General features: G+C 39.7%; 2 protein-coding genes across 16 annotated transcripts in view; one reads left to right on the top strand and one right to left on the bottom strand.

Moving 5' to 3' along the window:
- LOC126455599 (uncharacterized) overlaps window positions 1–12,934 on the top strand; it is a 148,074-nt gene extending 135,140 nt beyond the window's left edge. For 8 of the 9 annotated variants that reach the window (XM_050091358.1, XM_050091355.1, XM_050091354.1 and 5 more), the window contains one exon: window positions 12,630–12,934. In XM_050091358.1, coding sequence (XP_049947315.1) covers window positions 12,630–12,810 — 181 coding nt within the window. In that variant the 3' untranslated portion in view covers window positions 12,811–12,934. The remainder of the gene's footprint in view (window positions 1–12,629) is intronic. The other variant, XM_050091360.1, reaches the window with a different exon arrangement.
- A 1,295-nt stretch (window positions 12,935–14,229) lies between these two features.
- The window catches only part of LOC126457370 (rho guanine nucleotide exchange factor 7), a 127,136-nt gene continuing 119,928 nt past the window's right edge, over window positions 14,230–21,437 (bottom strand). For all 7 annotated transcript variants that reach the window (XM_050093616.1, XM_050093614.1, XM_050093620.1 and 4 more), the window contains one exon: window positions 14,230–14,531. In XM_050093616.1, the coding sequence (XP_049949573.1) occupies window positions 14,363–14,531 (169 nt within the window). In that variant the 3' untranslated portion in view covers window positions 14,230–14,362. The remainder of the gene's footprint in view (window positions 14,532–21,437) is intronic.

The following is a 21,437-nucleotide window of genomic DNA, read 5'->3' as shown; positions in this document are numbered from 1 at the left end:
TTTTTCTTTTTTTCCCCTCTCAGAGTAGCAATTGCAATGTATGTCCTCAGTTATTTGCTGGATGTATTCCAGTCTTGCTCTACAGTTTTTACACTCTAAAACTCTCTCTAATACCATGGAAGATATTTCCTGATATCTGTCCCTTCTTCTTGTCAGTGTTTTCCATATATTCCTTTCCTCACCACTTCTATGGAGAACATCCTCATTCCTTACCTTACCTTATCAGTACACATTATTTTCAACATTCTTCTGTAGCACATCATCTAAAATACTTCAATTTTCATCTGTTCCAGTTGTCGCGCAGTCCATGTTTCACTACCCTCCAATGCTGTGCTCCGAACATACATTCTTATAAATGTTTCCCTCAAATTAAGGCCTGAGGTCTATGTTTCATTCTAGCAGACTTCTCTTGGCCAGGAATGCCCTTTCTGCAGAGCTAGTCTGCTTTCTATGTCCTCCTTCCTTCATCCATCATGGGTTATTTTTCTGCCCAGATAGCAGAATTCCTTAACTTCATCTGCTTCGTCATCCCTGATTCTGATGTTAAGTTTCTTGTGGTTCTCATTTCTGCTATATCTCATTGCTTTTGTCTTTCTTCAATTTACTCCATTCCACAGAACCGGAAGTTGTTCTTCACTTCCACTGAAGATAACATTATCACCAGCAAACCTCATCGTTGATAGCTCTTCACCTTAAATTTTAATCCTACTCTTGAACCTTTCTTTTATTGATGTCATTGCTTCTTCAATGTATAGATTTAACAAAAGACTACATATCTGTCATACACTCTTTTTAATCCAAGCATTTCATTCTTGGTCTTCTTCTCTTATTCTTCCCTCTTGATTCTTGTACATACTGTATATTAGCCTCCTTTTCCTATAGCTTACCCCTACTATTCTCATAATTTTGAATACCTTGCACCATTTTACATTGTTGAACACTTCTTCCACATCAATAAATCCTACAAATATAGATTCATTTTCCTTCAGTCTTGCATCCATTATCAGCTACAACATCAGAACTGCCTCTCTGGTGCCTTTACCTTTCCTAGAGCCAAAATAATCTTCATCTAACAGACTCTCAGTTTTCTTTTCCATTCTTCTGTATATTATTCTTGTCAGCAACTAGGATGCATGAAATGTTAAGCTGAGCGTGCAATAATTGTTGCACTTGTCACCTCTTGTATTGTATGGGTGATATTTTTACAAAAGTCAGATGGTATATCGCCAGTTCCACACATTGTGCACACCAGCCTGAATAATCATTTTGTTGACACTTCGCCAATCAAATGTTATCTGTCACTTCTGCTTTATTTGATTGTAAGTTATCCAAAGATCAAAGATCTTCTAAATTTTGATTCTAATATGGGATCCCCATCTCATCCCTGTCAACTCCTGTTTCTTCTTCCATCACGTCATCAGACAAGTCCATCCCCCTAAAAGGCCTTCAATGTACTCTTTCCACCTATCCGCCCTCTTCTCTGCATTTAACAGTGTGATTCCCATTGAACTCTTAATGTTACCACTCTTGCTTTTAATGTCACCAAAGGTTGTTTTGACTTTTCTGTATGCTGAGTCAGTCCTCCTGACAATCATTTCTTTTTCGATTTCTTCACATTTTTCATGAAGCCTATCCACCTTAGCTTTTCTGCACTTCCTGTTTATTTCATTCCTAAGTGAGTTGTATTTCCCCAAATATGTTCGTATTTCCTTCTTATGTCAATCAAGTGAAATATTTCTTCTGATACCCATGGTTTCTTCATAGTTACCTTCTTTGTATTTATGTTTCATTTTCCAACTTCTGTGACTGCCCTTTTTAGAGATGCCCATTCCTCTTCAACTGAATTGCCTACTGAGCTATTCATTATGCAGCATCTATAGCCTCACAGAACTTCAAGTGTATCTCTTTATTCCTTAGTACAGTAGAGTCCTGTTAATCCAAACTAATTGGGACCGGACCCTGTTCGGATTACCGATTTCTTCAAATTAGCCAGAATTACGGTGATGAGTTTCTAGAATCAAGTATTCCAAGCAGATAAATTACACCATGGTAACAAGTGTGAGAACAATGGCTCATTCTCACTCCCTGCCCCTGTTGTTGGGCGTTGTTGAGACCATTGTAGTGTCTGAGGTCAGTTTACTGCCAGTTGGTTCACAAAATGCCTGGTTATGTTAGTTATCGATCACTGGCACGCGTAACGTATTTTTGTCATGAGTAAACAGAAACATACAACATTAACTCTCAAAGAAAAACTGAATGCTTTGAAATGGATAGACAATGGTGAGAATGTATCTAAATTGGCAACAGAACTGGGTGTTGGAAAAAACCATTTGTGATTAGAAGAAGAACAGAGTGAAGCTTGAACAGTCCTGTGCAACGTCTTCAGGAAAAACACTCAAAATTCGACAGACTTTGAAACAGTCTCAGTACGATAAAGTGGATGAAGATCTTTTCCTTTGGTTTACGCAGGAATGAGAAAGGGGAACTCTTTTGAGTGGAGCACTCAATCAGGAGAAGGCTGTTTACCTGAACAAGTTAATGAATGGTGATGAGTCTTTTAGTGCGAGTACAGGTTTCTTGGACAGATTCAAAAAACGCCATGGAATGCATCAGCTAACAATTACTGGAGAGAAGCTTTCTTCTGACTGTGATACAGTGAAGGAATACTTGAGTGAGTTTGAAAAAATGATAAGAGAGGGAAAGTATTATCCCGAACAAATTTATAATGCTGATGAGACTGACCTTAATTTTAGGGCATTGCCAACAAAAATCCTGGCATCAAAGACAGAAGACCATGCTCCTGGTTTCAAAATGTGCAAAGGTCATGTGACTTTATTAGCGTGCAGCAACACTGTTGGTAATCACAAGCTGCCTTTAATGCTGATCGGCAAATCTGCTAGGCCCAGAGCTTTTAAAAACTGCAACATGGAGTCCCTGCCCATATATTATTGCAACCAGAAAAAAGCCTGGATGGGTGGTAGGCTGTTCAAAGAATGGTTTCACGGCCAGTTTGTTCCCTCTGTTTGACAGTTTTCTAGGGAAAGTCATTTTTCTCCCCGTGCAGTCCTTTTGATTGATAACGCGCCAGCACTGAGGAATTATGTGATGGAGAAATTATGGCGAAGTTTTTGCCTCAGAATGTTACACCATTTCTACAGCCGATGCACCAGGGCATACTGCAAACATTAAAACTGATTTACAGAAAACAATTTTTAAGAATTCTGATCCAAGATGATAACATTCCTCGAGTGGAAAAAAATAAAGACCAATGTGAAGGATATTCCACAAGATTTCGGGATTGCAGCCGGATCTCATCGACTTCTTTCCACGATATTTCGGCTGACAACCCTACAGCCATCTTCAGGCGAGTGTTTGACACTGGAGATTGCTAGTGCAAGTCGCTCTATTTATACATAAAAGTGCCGCAGGCGCGCATGCGCAAGTTACCATAGCATGTGCGCCACCTGTCGATTCCAAGGCCCTCTACAATATTACTGCAGCTATGGAACGCAATCGAATGCGTGAAAAAGTAAAACATGCACGCAGACGTGTCCAAAACAATAAAATGCAAAATTTCAATATTAAAATTAAAATTACTTGTCGCCCGACATGTCAGAAACCATAAAAAGTTTTCTTTTGGTTGAAATTAAAGAAATCAGCGGGTCCCAGGCCTTATTCAATAAAAAGCCGCCATCACGATTAATGAGATTTTCTGCTAAACGTATTTCCACAGATTCCTTCACAACTGAATCCCAGAAGGATCTCGATGGGGCCAGGATTTTCGTGGCCGAATAATCCATAGTATGTCCTGTGGAAATACAATGTTCAGCTATGGCCGACTTACTGGGCTGTAAAAGGCAGGTGTGGCGCTCATGTTCAACGCAGCGGTCGTGTACTGTGCGTGTGGTTTGACCAATGTAGGCTTTGCCACACTCGCAAGGTATTTTATAAATTCCAGCCTTCCGTAATCCCAGATCATCCTTGGCTGAGCCCAGAAGAGCACGAGTCTTTGTAGGTGGCCGGAAGATTGCATTCACACGATGTTTCTTTAAAATTCTGTCTACTTTCGATGAAATGTTCCCGACATATGGGAGAAATGCTCTGGACTTAAACAACTCCTTATCCTCTTGATCCTGTGGGTGGTCACGTTTTTTCCTCCTTAAAGCAGTACTGACCTGATGTGCAGAATATCCATTATATGCACCTTTTAGGGGCAGTTTCCCACCCCAACGGCAAGGAAATGTCGTGAACCTCTGTCCACTCCTCTGCCCTCTTTGACAAGGCTATTGGCAGAACAGGGTGACTTCTTATGCCAGAAGTCTTTGACCACCATTGGTGATGATTTTTATTCAAAATTTAAGCAGTCGCGAGTTATGACACCAGGATCAAGGATATTTTGATTACTAGTCAAAGATGCCACCTGTAGTCTATGGGTGTTTCTGTATGATCTGGCTGAACTATGTTAGTGTTAGTCTTAAAACTATATTTATATCCTGCAAATTAACAATCTGCTATTGTGAAACTGGTTCAAAATATTTAATTGGAAAATAATTTGCTAAAACTGCAGTTAGTAATTCCTACCCTCCACTTTTCACACATTACAATAATAGAAATTATTTTACAGAATAAAAGGTGTTGTCAAGGAGAAATTTTTTCGGTTTATTTTCAAATTTTATTATTCTGTGTGCCAGACATCACTGGGCAAGTGATTGAAAATTGTAGTTGCAGCATTGTGCACCCCATTTTGTGCTTAAGATGTTCTTAATGTGGAGTGATGAATGTCATTTTTTTTTTCTTCTGGTTTGTACATCAAGGTTTGTTTTGAGCTTCAATGAATTATTTACAATGAACTTCATGAGGGGCTAAATGTACTGTGAAGCAGTAGTCAGAACACCTAACTACTTAAAAAGACTTCTACAAGGTGATCATGGACGAGCGCCACATATTAGTCTTACGGCATGTTTTTGAGCAATGAAAACTTCCTTTTCAAAAAATGAGTTACACCAAAACATTTTCTATATGGTGTTATATTGAATGAAAATATACAAAATGTCAGCTTAACTGATTTGTCTCTCCCTAATATTTGCAATGATTCTAAGTGCAGATGTGGCTGAACAAAGTTGATTTACGAATTCGAAAATGTACTCTTTCCTGTTGAAAGAATCATCAGTATTGACACCTAAGAATTTTGAAGTTTTCACCCCATTTTTTTATTTCCTCACCATGTGTTACAGTTATTATTCATGTCATATCTTCTTAAAATTGAGAATCAGGTCATTCGTAGAAAATCGGGCAAAAATACTTTTAATACCATTGTTTACCATTCTTCTGTTGGTGCATGTATGCTTGGATTGATTACAACCCTAGTGTTATTCAAAAGAAGAACTTGTGCTTTTTGTGCACAAGATGTTAAATTATTTACAAATATGAACAACAATAGTGGACCTAAGACTGAGTCTTGGGGAACCCCATACATGAATTCTCCCATTGGAAGACTCTCACCTGATTATATTGGTTGAATTACCTATTGGTTGAATTACCAAGTACAACTTTCTGCATTCTTTTGGTTAGATATGACATAATCCATTGTTGGCTACCCCATCAATTCCATAAAACCTTAGTTTATCTAGGAGAATATTGTGATTCACACAATCAACTGTTTTCGATTGGCTGCAGAAAATCCCAACTACTGCTATTTTGTTGATTAATGAACATGAAAATACCATTCTCAGTACAGCAACTCTACTGAAATCCAAACTGTGATTTACTGAGGATGTTATTATTACGCAGGTGAGATACTTCTGTAGAATACATAAGCTTCTCAAAAATTTTGTAAAATGATGTCAGTTGTGAAACAGGTTGGAAGTTATTGATATGTATCCTATCACCTTTCGTATTTAGTGGCTTACAAGGACATATTTTAATCTCTCTGGAAAAAACAGCTTGAGTTAGTGATGCATTACATATTTCACAAACAGCATAGTGAACGCATTATTGTGGCCAAGATAGACACGAAGCCCATGCCTACTACAGTAGTACAAGTTTATATGCCAACTAGGTCTGCAGATGACGAAGAAATTGATGAAATGTATGATGAGATAAAAGAAATTATTCAGGTAGTGAAGGGAGACGAAAATTTAATAGTCGTCGGTGACTGGAATTCGTCAGTAGGAAAAGGGAGAGACGGAAACATAGTAGGTGAATATGGGTTGGGGCTAAGAAATGAAAGAGGAAGCTGCCTGGTAGAATTTTGCACAGAGCATAACTTAATCATAGCTAATACTTGGTTTAAGAATCATGAAAGAAGGTTGTATACATGGAAGAACCCTGGAGATACTGAAAGGTATCAGATAGATTATATAACGGTAAGACAGAGATTTAGGAACCAGGTTTTAAATTGTAAGACATTTCCAGGGGCGGATGTGGACTCTGACCACAATCTATTGGTTATGAACTGTAGATTAAAACTGAAGAAACTGCAAAAAGGTGGGAATTTAAGGAGATGGGACCTGGATAAACTGAAAGAAACAGAGGTTGTACAGAGTTTCAGGGAGACCATAAGGGAACAATTCACAGGAATGGGGGAAAGAAATACAATACAATAGAAGAAGAATGGGTAGCTTTGAGGGATGAAATAGTGAAGGCAGCAGAGGATCAAATGGGTAAAAAGACGAGGGCTAGTAGAAACCCTTGGGTAACAGAAGAAATATTGAATTTAATTGATGAAAGGAGAAAATATAAAAATGCTGTAAATGAAGCAGGCAAAAAGGAATACAAACATCTCAAAAATGAGATCGACAGGAAGTGCAAAATGGCTAAGCAGGGATGGCTAGAGGACAAATGTAAGGATGTAGAAGCTTATCTCACTAGGGGCAAGATAGATACTGCCTACAGGAAAATTAAAGAGACCTTTGGAGAAAGGAGAACCACTTGCATGAATATCAAGAGCTTTGATGGAAACCCAGTTCTAAGCAAAGAAGGGAAAGCAGAGAGGTGGAAGGAGTATATAGAGGGCCTATACAAGGGTGATGTACTTGAGGACAATATTATGGAAATGGAAGAGGATGTAGATAAAGATGAAATGGGAGATACAATACTGCGTGAAGAGTTTGACAGAGCACTGAAAGACCTGAGTCGAAACAAGGCCCCGGGAATAGACAACATTCGATTAGAACTACTGACGGCCTTCGGAGAGCCAGTCATGACAAAACTCTACCATCTGGTGAGCAAGATGTATGAGACAGGCGAAATACCCTCAGACTTCAAGAAGAATATAATAGTCCCAATCCCAAAGAAAGCAGGTGTTGACAGATGTGAAAATTACCGAACTATCAGTTTAATAAGTCACAGCTGCAAAATACTAACGCTAATTCTTTACAGACGAATGGAAAAACTGGTAGAAGCCAACCTCGGCGAAGATAGAGAAAGCTTTTGACAATGTTGACTGGAATACTCTCTTTCAAATTGTAAAGGTGGCAGGGGTAAAATACAGGGAGCGAAAGGCTACTTACAATTTGTACAGAAACCAAATGGCAGTTATAAGAGTTGAGGGGCACGAAAGGGAAGCAGTGGTTGGGAAGGGAGCGAGACAGGGTTGTAGCCTATCCTTGATGTTATTCAATCTGTATATTGAGCAAGCAATAAAGGAAGCAAAAGAAAAGTTCGTAGTAGGTATTAAAATCCATGGAGAAGGAATAAAAACTTTGAGGTTTGCCGATGACATTGTACTTCTGTCAGAGACAGCAAAGGACTTGGAAGAGCAGTTGAACGGAATGAACAGTGTCAACAAAAAACGAGGATAATGGAATGTAGTTGAATTAAATCAGGTGATGCTGAGGGAATTAGATTAGGAAATGAGACAATCAAAGTAGTAAAGGAGTTTTGCTATTTGGGGAGCAAAATAACTGATGATGGTCGAAGTAGAGAGGATATAAAATGTAGACTGGCAATGACAAGAAAAGCGTTTCTGAAGAAGAAAAATTTGTTAACATTGAGTATAGATTTAAATGTCAGGAAGTCATTTCTGAAAGTATTTGTATGGAGTGTAGCAATGTATGGAAGTGAAACGTGGACGATAAATAGCTTAGACAAGAAGAGAATAGAAGCTTTCGAAATGTGGTGCTACTGAACAATACTGACGATTAGATGGGTTGATCACATAACTAATGAGGAGGTGTTGAATAGAACTGGGGAGAAGAGGAGCTTGTGGCACAACTTGACTAGAAGAAGGGATCGGTTGGTAGGACATGTTCTGAGACATCGAGGGATCACCAATTTAGTATTGGAGGGCAGCGTGGAGGGTAAAAATCATAGAGGGAGACCAAGAGATGAAAACACTAAGCAGATTCAGAAGGATGTAGGCTCCAATAGGTACTGGGAGATGAAGAAGCTTGTACAGGATAGAGTAGCATGGAGAGCTGCATCAAACCAGTCTCAGGACTGAAGACCACAACAACAACATGTTTCATACTCTATTGGAAACACCATCAAAACCAGATGAGCTTTTATTTATGAGGGAATATATAATTTTCTTACTTTCAGAAGAAGAAGTTGGTGATACATTGATATGATTGATTTTTATATGCTGTGTCTTCAACATGCTGCTGTGATTTTTTCATTGAACTGTTTGTGCCTATATTTTCTGTTATGTTTAGGAAATGATCACGTAACTTCGGACTGATCTTTCTTAGCCCTTCCACACAATTCAGTAGTGATGTTATCCTCTTCTGTTACTGGATGACCTGTCTCTCAGTTCACTACATTCCATATAGCCTTAAGTTGTCAGAATTAGCGATTTCTGACATAGTTTGGTTGTTCCTTCATTAACAAAAAAACATCACTTGGGGAACATGTCCTCAGTATTTTCCCAAATGTATTCAGAAGTTGCAATAAGCCGGCATCAGAGCCATCCTTTGTCTGTTTTTCCTTCTTCCTTCATTCTCTGTCTCTTCACCTTGCTCCACTTTGGGATTTGAGGTCTCTCTCTGTTTATTCTTCACACTACGTGCTCCTGAAGGCCAGACCATGCGTTTGATGCGTTCAGGTGACTGACTAACATGTAATTCCTAGGCCTGGGTAGACAGGTAGGGTTTGCACGTGCCACTGGTACTGGTCAGGCACAGGGAAGGGTGACTGCCTAAGCTGTTACCTTCCCAGTTGCCAATTGGTCCCTCTGTCTGGAGTTTCTGGAGATCAGACCTGTTGTGTGAAGAGTCACCTAAGACAGCTGGAAGGAGCGCACCATCAGAGATGCTAGAAATCATGGGCGATTTTTTTGCAATGAGCTAGTTATCTTCATCTCGGTCAATGTCAAATAACTGTATGTGGAATGAGGCTAAAAATTCAATGACTCTCCCAACTGCAACTCGGTTCCTCATGGTGTCGCATACTGAAGGAGGTCATTTAATCCGTTTATAATTGAGAAAGCTTTTGTTGCAATTGCAGGCTCTGTGAAGTCCTGCTCTCACTTACATAATGGGACTTTGATTCAGGAAACCAATTGTGCTTTTCAAGCACAACTGCTCACAGATATCATGTTCATGTGAAGACCCATCATACACTGAATTCTTTGCGTGGTGTTATTTACACTCAGTTGCTTGATAATGAGACTGAGGGGGAAATCCAATGTTATCTATCTGATCAGGGTTTCACTGTGGTCCATTGGGTAATGAAGGAGGTTGATGCATACTTACTGCCTACACACACTCTTTTCTTAACACCTGATCGAGTAGTGCTTCCATCGAAGATTAAGGCAAGCTATGATGTCATCACGGTCTGATTGTGCATTCCAAAACCGATGCATTGCTAATAGTGTCAGCATTATAACCACATTCGCATGTCCTGTCAAAACACGGCCAAATGTGTTACTTGTGGTAGAAATGCTCACAAGGGCAATTGCCAGCCTCCTCCTCCCCACTGTATCAATTATAAGGGTGACCATGTCACGTCGTACCACAAGTGTCCCATGCATCTCGATGAACGGGTCATTCAGCAGATCCAGGTGAAGGAAAATGTTCCCTACCCTGCTACTCTCAAGTTGTTGGCTAGTCAAAAGCCCTGCATTTTACTATCTAGCACTTATAGTATCATTCTTGCTACACCTTAATCCACGAAGGACATGGCTATGCTGACTAGCAACCTCCAATTCAGGACTATAATTGCGACATCACACAGTATCATGATGACATTCCCAGCTCCTTCTCCTATAGCTGTGCAACAAGCCACCAAATCTTCACCTCCAGTGGCAAAATCAGCTGCTACACAACTGGCAGGACAAAAAGAACTCTCCTGCAAAGACTTTTTATGTCTCTCCAGCCAACAAACAGTTGCGTCTTTGTCTGCCAACCATAAACGTTCTAAAAAAATCAAACAAAGGCAAATGTTCTTCTACTTCCCTGACCTGGAGTTCCTCTTTAATGGTGTCGCAGCATGACAGTCAACTGGCCATCTTCCATTTTGCCAGCACCCACTGCCTACTGTTTTTTTGCCCTGGAATCTGCAGGCTGACCCAGGCAGAATGCTGATACCTCCATAGATTTCATGGAACAGGATTTTCCAGCCTCTGCACCCTGTACAAGTCTTTGTTGAGTTCCCTTTGTTTGTGCCCTCCTCACTATTCCGTGTTATGACTCTTCTCCAGTGAACATTCATGGCATTAGATCCAACCAGGAGGAATTAAGGTTGCTCTTGGGATCATAACATCCACTTGTTTTCTGCCTCCAATGAAATTATGCCCTTGTGACAACTTTGACCTCTCGCGTTCCTTCTGGTATGCTTTTACTCCCCCCCCTCCCCCCCCAAACAAAACGCATTCCATCTCATGGGGGAGTCGTGCTGCTTATTTGGTTTGGCATTCATAGCCAAACCATCTCCTTGAACATCCAGCTGCAAGCTGTTGCAGTCAACATTTTCCTTCCTCCTTTCACCATTTGTAACATTACATCCCTCTGTAATTTGCTGTCACCAGGGCAGACCTACTCCAGCTTATTGGTCACTCCCTCACCCCGTTTTGCTGCTCAATGACTTTAATGCCCATGATCCGCTTTGGGGCTCTTTGGGAACCTGTCCGAGAAGTTCGCTTGTCGCTGGCTTTCTCAATCAACTCAACCTCATCTGTCTTAACACTGGAGCAGTCACATCTCTATGCAGAAGCTGCCAAACTACCACTTTTGTACTGGCATGATGACCTCCTCAGTGGATAAGGATGCCATTTGTCTTCCGTTCCCAGCCACCCATTCTATACCACATTTTCCGATAACTCCCTTGACTGCCGGTATGGGCGTGCCCATCATTTCTGCTCTCCCAAAGCTTGCTTTTGGCTGCCACTCTGGTTGCTTAACTTCATGCACCCTGCCACATTCCTAACCTTCGCTTTGTGTGGCAGTCCATGTTCATCTTGAATTTCATTCACTTCCGAAGGACACTACTCTGGATTCAATCTATTAATGTAAGTTTCTTGACCTTCGCATGCAACTTAGAGCCATCAGTGTACACGAGGTTCCTACCGCTATGATTGACCACATTGTAGGGTGTGCCTTCGTCATTGGCACTGGTTGTTTTTGGTGTCAGCTTCCAGAACACTGCTCGATTTTTACAGCAGAGCTCTTTGTCCTATATCAGGCCACCCCGTACACCCAATGACAAAGGCTTTTTAATTGTCATTTTCTCCAATTCTCTCAGTGCCCTTCAGAGCCTCTGTGTGCTGGTACACAGTCCATTCCTTAGTAGAACAGGTCCAAGAAAGGTTACACTTGTTGACTGTAGCAGGAGCCACTGTGCTGTTCATGTGGGTTCCTGGTCACATTGGTCTGTTAAGAAATGACACTGCTGCCAAGGCTGCAGTCCTCCTACCTCAGCCTGCTAGCTCTTCAATTCCTTCGGGTGATCTCCAAGTTGCCGGCTGTCTGCGGGACGGTGTCACTTTGGCATCACCACTGGTCTTGCCTTCACGGGAACAAGCTCAGAGAAATTAAACCTCTCCCAATGGCTTGGCCAACCTCTTCTCGGCCCTCTAGTCATGAGAAGATAATTTTAGCTATGTTGTGTATTGGACACTGTCTTTTTAACCATGGCTGTTTGTTATGTGGCAATTCCCCACCACTTTGTGCTCATTATCACCAACCTTCCACAGTTCATCATTTTCTGACCCACTGCTCTTTTTTTTAACCACTGATGTTTGAGTGTATGTTTGTCATATGACTTATCAGCCATTTTTAGCGAATGACACATGGGCTGTCAATCACATTTTACTTTTGATCCATCATTGCAATATGGCGAATGACATTTAATCTTTGGTTAGGGACTTCTGATGTCTCTACTGTGTATTTTGTGGACCTTTCTCCAAGGGGAAGTCTTTATTTTTAGCTCTTTTTCCTTCCATCGATTGGGCTTGGCATATAGTCACTTTTAACTTCTTTGTGTTCTTAGGTTATGACAAGGACATCTCAGCTAAGTACAAAGGTGTACAAAGCCCTAAATTCTGTTGTCATTTGTCTGCTACCTAACATTTTAACATCTCCCCTTCCCCTTGACTCCTTTTTGTTTTAGTATATAGTTTAGTTTATGTAACATTACTTTTTCACTTGTGCTTAAGATTTTGTAGTGTGTTAAGTTATGCTCTTGTACTACAGGTGGCATTCTGGAGACAGCTGCAAACCCATTGAATCCTATGTCCACGAATGGCTTGATTTGGGTGTTCAGTATATAGGAGGCTGCTGCAGAACATATCCTGCAGATATTAGTAAAATCCGTGATACTGTCGAGTCATGGACACGTGATCATGTTAGTGGTAAAAATAAAAAAGAATTATAAAAATTCACCTGTTCCAGAGACAGTATGATAAAACTCATCGATTTAATGCTATATATTATTACTCTTGTTGTTAATACCAATATTACAGTTAAAGAAGCATTAAATTTGCTATAGCTTTTATGAATTTTGCAGTTACTTAATTTCTTTCTTTCTTTGCTTGATGGGAACTATGTTCCTTTAAAGTGAGTTTGTTTTGTATTTGTAAAATACAAATCTGCTAATAGAAACTAAACTAAATTCTTCTACCGACATTCTGCAGGCAGGGAAGAAATTAGCTTATGTGAATAGGCATTTAATGGATGTCACTGTGTGTGTCACATCTATGAGCTACAAGTGAGTATTACCTTCCCATAATTTTGCATATTGCTTACATCTTATAATTTCATTATTTTAATGAAAAAAAAAACTAAGTTACTTTTCTGAGATGAGGATACAGGTACTGGAGAAGAAATCTTGGTGACACAAATCAAACAAGTAAGAAGACTGATGAACAAGAAGGAAATAAAGGAAGAGTAAATAGACCATTCGATTTCCCCGTAACAGAGCGTCCACATGAAAACCTAAATCTGGATGAGGATTTGAACCACCAACTGCATGTCCAGTATCTTACCACTGCACCATATGTTTACATCATATGTAATGTTGTCTCTTTTATACGTGAGTAATTCGAGTTCTGAAACTGATGAAACATAGAGCACCCTCACAACACAGAAATCAAATGACAACCAATGTAGTGGAATCAGTTGCATCAGTTTAAAAGTATAGAAAAGGCATTTTTATTTTAAACTATTGCAATTTATATGCAGCTGCTACACCACAAGCAGCTTTCAGTAGAATCTGTCTGTTACTTGAAGGAAGTCTAGTACAAAAGTGATTAAAGTTTTTATCTTTGAAACAGGGGAATAACCTCACTACATTTATGTCAGTTTTATTCAGCAAAGGTCCACAATGAATGGCCACTATTACTGAAATGTTCTGGATAATCTACAACCAACCCTGCAAGAGGAATTACAAAAAAAGTTTTTGAAACATATTGTTTCTTTTTACATTGGATAAGGGTTTTGTACCCAAACTGAATTAATTACATTTCAGAAGAAATTATTGAGCAGCCACATTTGTAGTTAAGGCATAAAGGTAAATAATTTTGCACCACAGTTGGGCACAATAACTTGGTTGAAGCCTAAATGGTATTTTGTATGACATAATTTAAATTTACTGTACCAATGGGAGGGACATTTTACTAAGCCTTATATGTAGTGTCACATGAGCTTCTCCAATATACGAATTGAAAGTTCTTTTAATTGTTGACAAAAATGAAATTGCGAGTAGTTACGATGTTGTCTGTAATAAATAAGCTACAAATGCTGACATTGCACATACAGAATTTCAGAATGACAATGCTTACAAACAAACTCTTAGTCTCTCTTTTTATAGTCTTGTTTATTGAAAATGATAATACAAAATACAAATCACTGGGTATTCATTCATAAAAATTTGCACACATAAACACAAACTGCATATCTCTGCATGAAGTCCATTAAGTAAGAAAAAGTCAGCTTTCTTCCCACTTCAAACCAGCAGACAGCAAGTTGGAACATACTAATTTTTGAAAGGTAGCCCTAGCTTTGGATTCCTCTTCAAGTCTTGCCGAAATTCTAGCAATATCAGCCTGAAGATCTTTCACCTGATCTTTAAGGGCGTAAACAGTGTCAACCAAGCTCCTGTAAATATAAGTAGTGTAATGATAGATTTTTTAAAAATTGTAACAATGAACTGCAGAGCATTTAAAGCTACAAATTATAAAATCAAGGCATTTGTAAGTACAAATACACATGAGAGCCACAATTCAATAACGTGATACATCTCTACTGAAGCTGTCTGTGTAAGTCATTTTGTTTTACTAAGCACTTAATAGTTGCTTTTGATCGTAAAAGACTCTGTGTTGTTGTTGTCTTCAGTCCTGAGACTGGTTTGATGCTACTCTATCCTGTGCAAGCCTCTTCATCTCCCAGTACTTACTGCAACCTACATCCTTCTGAATCTGCTTAGTGTATTCATCTCTTGGTCTCCCTCTATGATTTTTACCCTCCACGGTGCCCTCCAATGCTAAATTTGTGATCCCTTGATGCCTCAGAACATGTCCTACCGACCTATCCCTTCTTCTAGTCAAGTTGTGCCACAAACTCCTCTTCTCCCCAATTCTATTCAATACCTCCTCATTAGTTATGTGATCTACCCACCTAATCTTCAGCATTCTTCTGTAGCACCACATTTCGAAAGCTTCTATTCTCTTCTTGTCCAAACTATTTATCGTCCATGTTTCACTCCATACATGGCTACACTCCATACAAATACTTTCAGAAATGACTTCCTGACATTTAAATCTAGACTCGATGTTAACAAATTTCTCTTCTTCAGAAAAGCTTTTCTTGCCATTGCCAGTCTACATTTTATATCCTCTCTACCTTCACCATCATCAGTTATTTTGCTCCCCAAATAGCAAAACGCCTTTACTACTTTAATTGTCTCATTTCCTAATCTAATTCCCTCAGCATCACCCGACTTAATTCGACTATATTCCATTATCCTCGTTTTGCTTTTGTTGATGTTCATCTTATATCCTCCTTTCAAGACACTGTCCATTCCGTTCAACTGCTCTTCCAAGACCTTTGCTGTCTCTGACAGAATTACAATGTCATCGGTGAACCTCAACGTTTTTATTTCTTCTCCATGGACTTTAATACCTACTCCGATTTTTCTTTTGTTTCCTTTACTGCTTGTTCAATATACAGATTGAATAACATCGGGGACAGGCTACAACCCTGTCTCACTCCCTTCCCAACCGCTGCTTCCCTTTCATGCCCCTCAACTCTTATAACTGCCATCTGGTTTCTGTACAAATTGTAAATAGCCTTTCGCTCCCTGTATTTTACCCCTGCCACCTTTACAATTTGAAAGAGAGTATTCCAGTCAACATTGTCAAAAGCTTTCTCTATCTTCGCCGAGGTTGGCTTCTACCAGTTTTTCCATTCGTCTGTAAAGAATTCGCGTTAGTATTTTGCAGCTGTGACTTATTAAACTGATAGTTCGGTAATTTTCACATCTGTCAACACCTGATTTCTTTGAGATTGGAATTATTATATTCTTCTTGAAGTCTGAGGGTATTTCGCCTGTCTCATACATCTTGCTCACCAGAGTTTTGTCAGGACTGGCTCTCCCAAGGCCGTCAGTAGTTCCAATGGAATGTTGTCTACTCCCGGAGCCTTGTTTCGACTCAGGTCTTTCAGTGCTCTGTCAAACTCTTCACGCAGTATGATATCTCCCATTTCCATAATATTGTCCTCAAGTACATCGCCCTTGTATAGACCCTCTATATACTCCTTCCACCTTTCTGCTTTCCCTTCTTTGCTTAGAACTGGGTTTCCATCAAAGCTCTTGATATTCGTGCAAGTGGTTCTCCTTTCTCCAAAGGTCTCTTTAATTTTCCTGTAGGCAGTATCTATCTTACCCCTAGTGAGATAAGCCTCTACATTCTTACATTTGACCTCTAGCCATCCCTGCTTAGCCATTTTGCACTTCCTGTGAATCTCATTTTTGAGACGTTTGTATTCCCTTTTGCCTGCTTCATTTACTGCATTTTTATATTTTCTCCTTTCATCAATTAAATTCAATATTTCTTCTCTTACCCAAGGGTTTCTACTAGCCCTCGTCTTTTTACCTACTTGATTCTCTGCTACCTTCACTACTTCATCCCTCATAGCTACCCATTCTTCTTCTACTGTATTTCTTCCCCCCCCCCCCCCCCCCTCCCCCATTCTTGTCAATTGTTCCCTTATGCTCTCCCTGAAACTCTGTACAACCTCTGGTTCTTTCAGTTTATCCAGGTCCCATCTCCTTAAATTCCCACCTTTTTGCAGTTTCTTCAGTTTTAATCTACAGTTCATAACCAATAGATTGTGGTCAGAGTCCACATCTGCCCCTGGAAATGTCCTACAATTTAAAACCTGGTTCCTAAATCTCTGTCTTACCATTATATAATCTATCTTATACCTTCTAGTATCTCCAGGATTCTTCCATGTATATAACCTTCTTTTATGATTCTTGAACCAAGTGTTAGCTATGATTAAGTTATGCTCTGTGCAAAATTCTACCAGATGGCTTCCTCTTTCATTTCTCTCCCCCAATCCATATTCACCCACTATGTTTCCTTCTCTCCCTTTTCCTACTGACGAATTCCAGTCACCCATGACTATTAAATTTTTGTCTCCCTTCACTACATGAATAATTTCTTTTATCTCATCATCTGAAAAGACTCTGTACTTAAGGATATTGCAAATACTCATAATTATTCATTTGAACTATGAAATATAATGAATGAAATACAATACTGCAATAATAATCTTACTAATACGGATAACAAACGGGTCCTAACAAGAGTTTTTGGAAAAAATGATTCTAATAATTTGTCTAAGCTTTCCTTTGCATACAGTTTTATTGCCAGTTTTAATTTATGGTAGTGAGACATGTACTTTTAATGTAAAAAACATTCTAAAACTTTTGTAATGGTAAGTGAGAATAGAAGACTTGCACATTGAGACTTACCAGAAGAGATAGGAAAACAAACAAATGGTTCAGGTGACAGTGTTAAATGGGTAGCCAAGTGAATGGATGGTAGATGAACCAAACAAGTTCTTTGCTGGCTTTCAAGAGACTGGAATAGATGGAGACTAATGGAAGGTGGGTACATGACATTAGAAAACATGCTGCAGCTACATGGATGTGTATAGTTGAAGATCATAACACATGGGAAAGTTTTGAGAAGATCTTTACCCTGAAGAGTGTGCTAAGTGGCAGATGATGCTGATTTACAATAATGCATGTGAATCGTATAGGCCTTTACCAAAATACAGTTTCCATTAAAGGGCAGTACAGATGGTGAAGCCAAGTTCTTGGTTTGCTTAGCAATTCCTGAAACTTCCTGCACACCAGATGTATCTAATACAAGGCACAAAAACTAGGAGAACACCATATATGAAAGCACTGTTTTAACGACTTCAGGTTTGAAATTATATACATCTCAACTTTTGTATCAATATGTTTAAGACAGTAAGTAGTCATAATATTATCTAATAAATAATTTATCTGTCTGTTTCTAAGATAAATGTATGTACGGACTTATGTGTTATTTTGCTGGAACAACATATTCCATTTATGAAAAAACTAATTTTCACGGGCAATGTATGTTCCCCTCTGAAGATTGGCTTGATCCTAAAACTAATTGTAAGCACAAAAGTCATCAAAAACACTAAAAAGTGGCAGGCTCCGCCTATTTTCTCGCTGTAATATTTCTATAGGAGCCCTCAAACTAATATGCATAAAATCCTATCTAAAGGAATTCATGGAGATAAGGACTTTTGTGCAGTCAGCAAATTCCCAATATAGATTAATTAGTTAGGAGAACTGTGGATTATGGAAAGAAATTCAGTGTTCATTTTCAGGCTTTATCACTGCATTCTAGTTTAAATAAATTTAGAGCTCTAAGTGTGAAGAATAACTCAAGTACACTTAATAGGAATATAATTTGAAAGTATGTAGCCCCCAAACAATGTTTATACTACATAAAAATCTTCTGTTTCTCTGTGCCTTCCTTATTTGGCTTCTCCTCTTTTACTACTGATAATTTTTCACTTTTATGAAAATATGTAAAAGATGCACTTCTCGGGTTTTGCCGCTGGATCATATTGCATAAGTCATGCAATATTTTATCAGTGCAACTGCTTGACATCTTCAGGTGGTGACAGTTGCTGCTGTCACTGCCGCAAGGCACAACTGATGATAATCACACAGGGCGTCCAAATTTATCAGGCTGGGAGCCGCAGAAAGGCCTTCTGCACATGCACTGTAGGCAATGACTGTGCTACCAGACACTCCTGTGGTTAAAAGCTGAATTAAATCTCAGCAGTGCGTTGCATTGAGCCATAAATCAAAAGTTCTTGTTTTCCCTGTTTTGATTTAATGGCTTCCAGGTGGCCCTTACTTGAAAATCTGCCTCATTGTTGGTAACACTGTCTGCCATACAGATAGGTATGGCATCCTTAGCAACACAGTCGCAGAAATATCATGGTGGGGATAAAATTTCAGTCTTTTCGTAAAACATATGATGCCCTGTGTTTGGGCAATGCTGCCGATGATTTATCAGGTTGCCCCAGGCATGTATGACGATGGTATTCGATGCCACATTCTTGCACATATCTGTCTACAGACGCCACATTCAGTAAGGCCCCAGTCATGTTTGACCGAGCACACTAAATTCCTCTATTTTGCTGGTGGCCGAAAAACACACTTGATGTCATGCCTTTTTTCTATTCTTGAAGCTGTGCCACCAAAATAGGGAAGAACTCTGTTCCAATGGGTGCCTCCACATATTCATTTACATCTGTGCTTTGAATTTGCTTAGAATGGAATGCATGGTGTATCTGTCTATCAGAATAGCCATTCAGTTGTAATACTGTTCTTAGGTATTGTAGCTCACCAAGTAGACTGTCTTCATCTGAGACCACATGTAATTTATGTGCCAAAGAGTGTAAGACACTGTTGTGTTATGCAAGGTGATGACAACTTGTGAGCTGCAAATACAGCTCTGTGTAAGTTGATTTGCAGTAGACACTGTGTCCCAGGGTACCATCAACTTTTTTTCTGACCATGACATCCAGGAATGGTAAAATGCCATCCTTCTCCACTTCTATTGCCAACTGCGTATTGGGATGGAGCAAGTTCAGATGCCAGAGAAACACAGGCACTGTCTCTATTCTGTGGGGCCACACCACAAATGTATCATCTACTTATCACCAGAAGTTGAAAGGTTTGAGACTTGCCTACTGCAGTGCTTCTTCCTCAAAGTCTTCCATTAAATAGTTGACCACCATGGGAAACAGAGGACTTCCCTTGGTGACACCATACATTTCTTCAAAATACAGATCACTCAATAAGAAATAAGTTGAGGTAAGCACATGTCTAAACGCTGTCACAATGCCTTTCTCAAACTGTCTGCTGATAAGCTCTAATGAGTCCCATAGAGGTACTTTCATAAATATACAATGTTAAAACTAACTAAAAGATTCAACAGTTGTAGCATATGCATCTTCGGGTGCCCTATGAAGTCCTCTAAATTCCAGATATGGTGATCACACTTGGCTATGCAGATATGGTGATCACACTTGGCTATGAAAGGCCGAACAGTGTAGCAAGATGTATGGCCAGAAAATAAATAGGAGCTCCAACGTTGATCACTATTGGGAGAAGAGGAGTCCCATCCTTACGTATCTTGGGTAGGCCCTGCAGTCTTGGGGAAACTGCAGCTTGTTGGTGTAGTCTCTTAATGACTTTAGAAGGAATAGAAGTCTTCTTGAGAAGATCTAATGTTTTTCTCTGGATCTGGATCTTGCCACTTGAATCGTCTGTTCGCACGCAACAAGCAAGATCATCGAGCAGCCCACAACCTTGCTGTTGTATTCAGCTCATGAGAGAAGGATGTTGACATTCCCCTTGTTGGCAGGTAAAATTACAAGGTCTTTGTCTGCTCTCAAGTCTGACAGAGATTTCCTTTCTGCTGAGCTGGTGTTAAACTTTCTTGGTGTGGCTTGCTCTATTCCAATATATAGTTCACAGTGAAAGTGGAGAAGGATGGCATTTTACCATTCCTCCATGTCATGGTCAGCAGAAATGTCGATGGTACAATGGGATGTAGTGTCTATCACAAATCAACTCAAACGGAGCTGTAGTTGCAGGCCACAAGTTATCATTGCCCTGCACAATGTGATAGTGTCTTATACTCTTTGGTGCATATAGCACCTGCAATCTTAGGTGCCGACAGTCTACTTGGTGAGCTACAAGGCCTAAGAATGCTATTCCAACAGGATGGCAATTCCGATAAGACAGATATGCCATGCTTTCTGTTTAAAGCAAATTCAAAGAACAGACGTTAATGAAGACGAGGAGGCACCCATTCAACGGGGTTCTTGCCCTACTTTTGTGGCAAGTCTTCAAGAATAAAAAGAACCCTAAAAAGGCACATCAAGTGTGTTTTTTGGCCACTAGCAAAACTGAGGAATTTATTGTGCTTGGTCAAAGATGACCATGGTCTTAGGGAATGTGGCATGTTTAAGGTCCCACGCAATGTGGAAAATCTTATATTGGGCAGACAAGTACAAGAATGTTGCGTTGAATAACATTCGTCATACACATCTGGGGCAACCTGATAAATCAGCGCTAGCAGAGCACTACCTGAACAAAGGGCATCATATGTTTTACGAAAAGACTGAAATTTTATCCCCGCCATGATCTTTCTGTGACTGTATTATTAAGGATGCCATACACATCCATACAGCAGACAGTGTCACCAACAGTCACGCAGATTTTCAATTAAGTGTTGCCTGGAATCAAGCACACTGCCATTAAATCAAAATAGGGAAAACAAGAAATTTTTATTTATGGCTCGACGCAACGCACTGATGAGATTTAATTCAGTTTTTAACCACAGGAGCATCTGGCAGCACAGCCATTGCCCACAGCACGTGCACAGAAGGCCTTTCTACGGCTTAAAGCAGGGGGCACTAGGAGTGCCGCTT

The sequence above is a fragment of the Schistocerca serialis genome, chromosome 2 (assembly GCF_023864345.2).
Source record: "Schistocerca serialis cubense isolate TAMUIC-IGC-003099 chromosome 2, iqSchSeri2.2, whole genome shotgun sequence".
Lineage (NCBI taxonomy): Eukaryota > Metazoa > Arthropoda > Insecta > Orthoptera > Acrididae > Schistocerca > Schistocerca serialis.
This window is presented reverse-complemented; position numbering and strand designations above follow the sequence as displayed.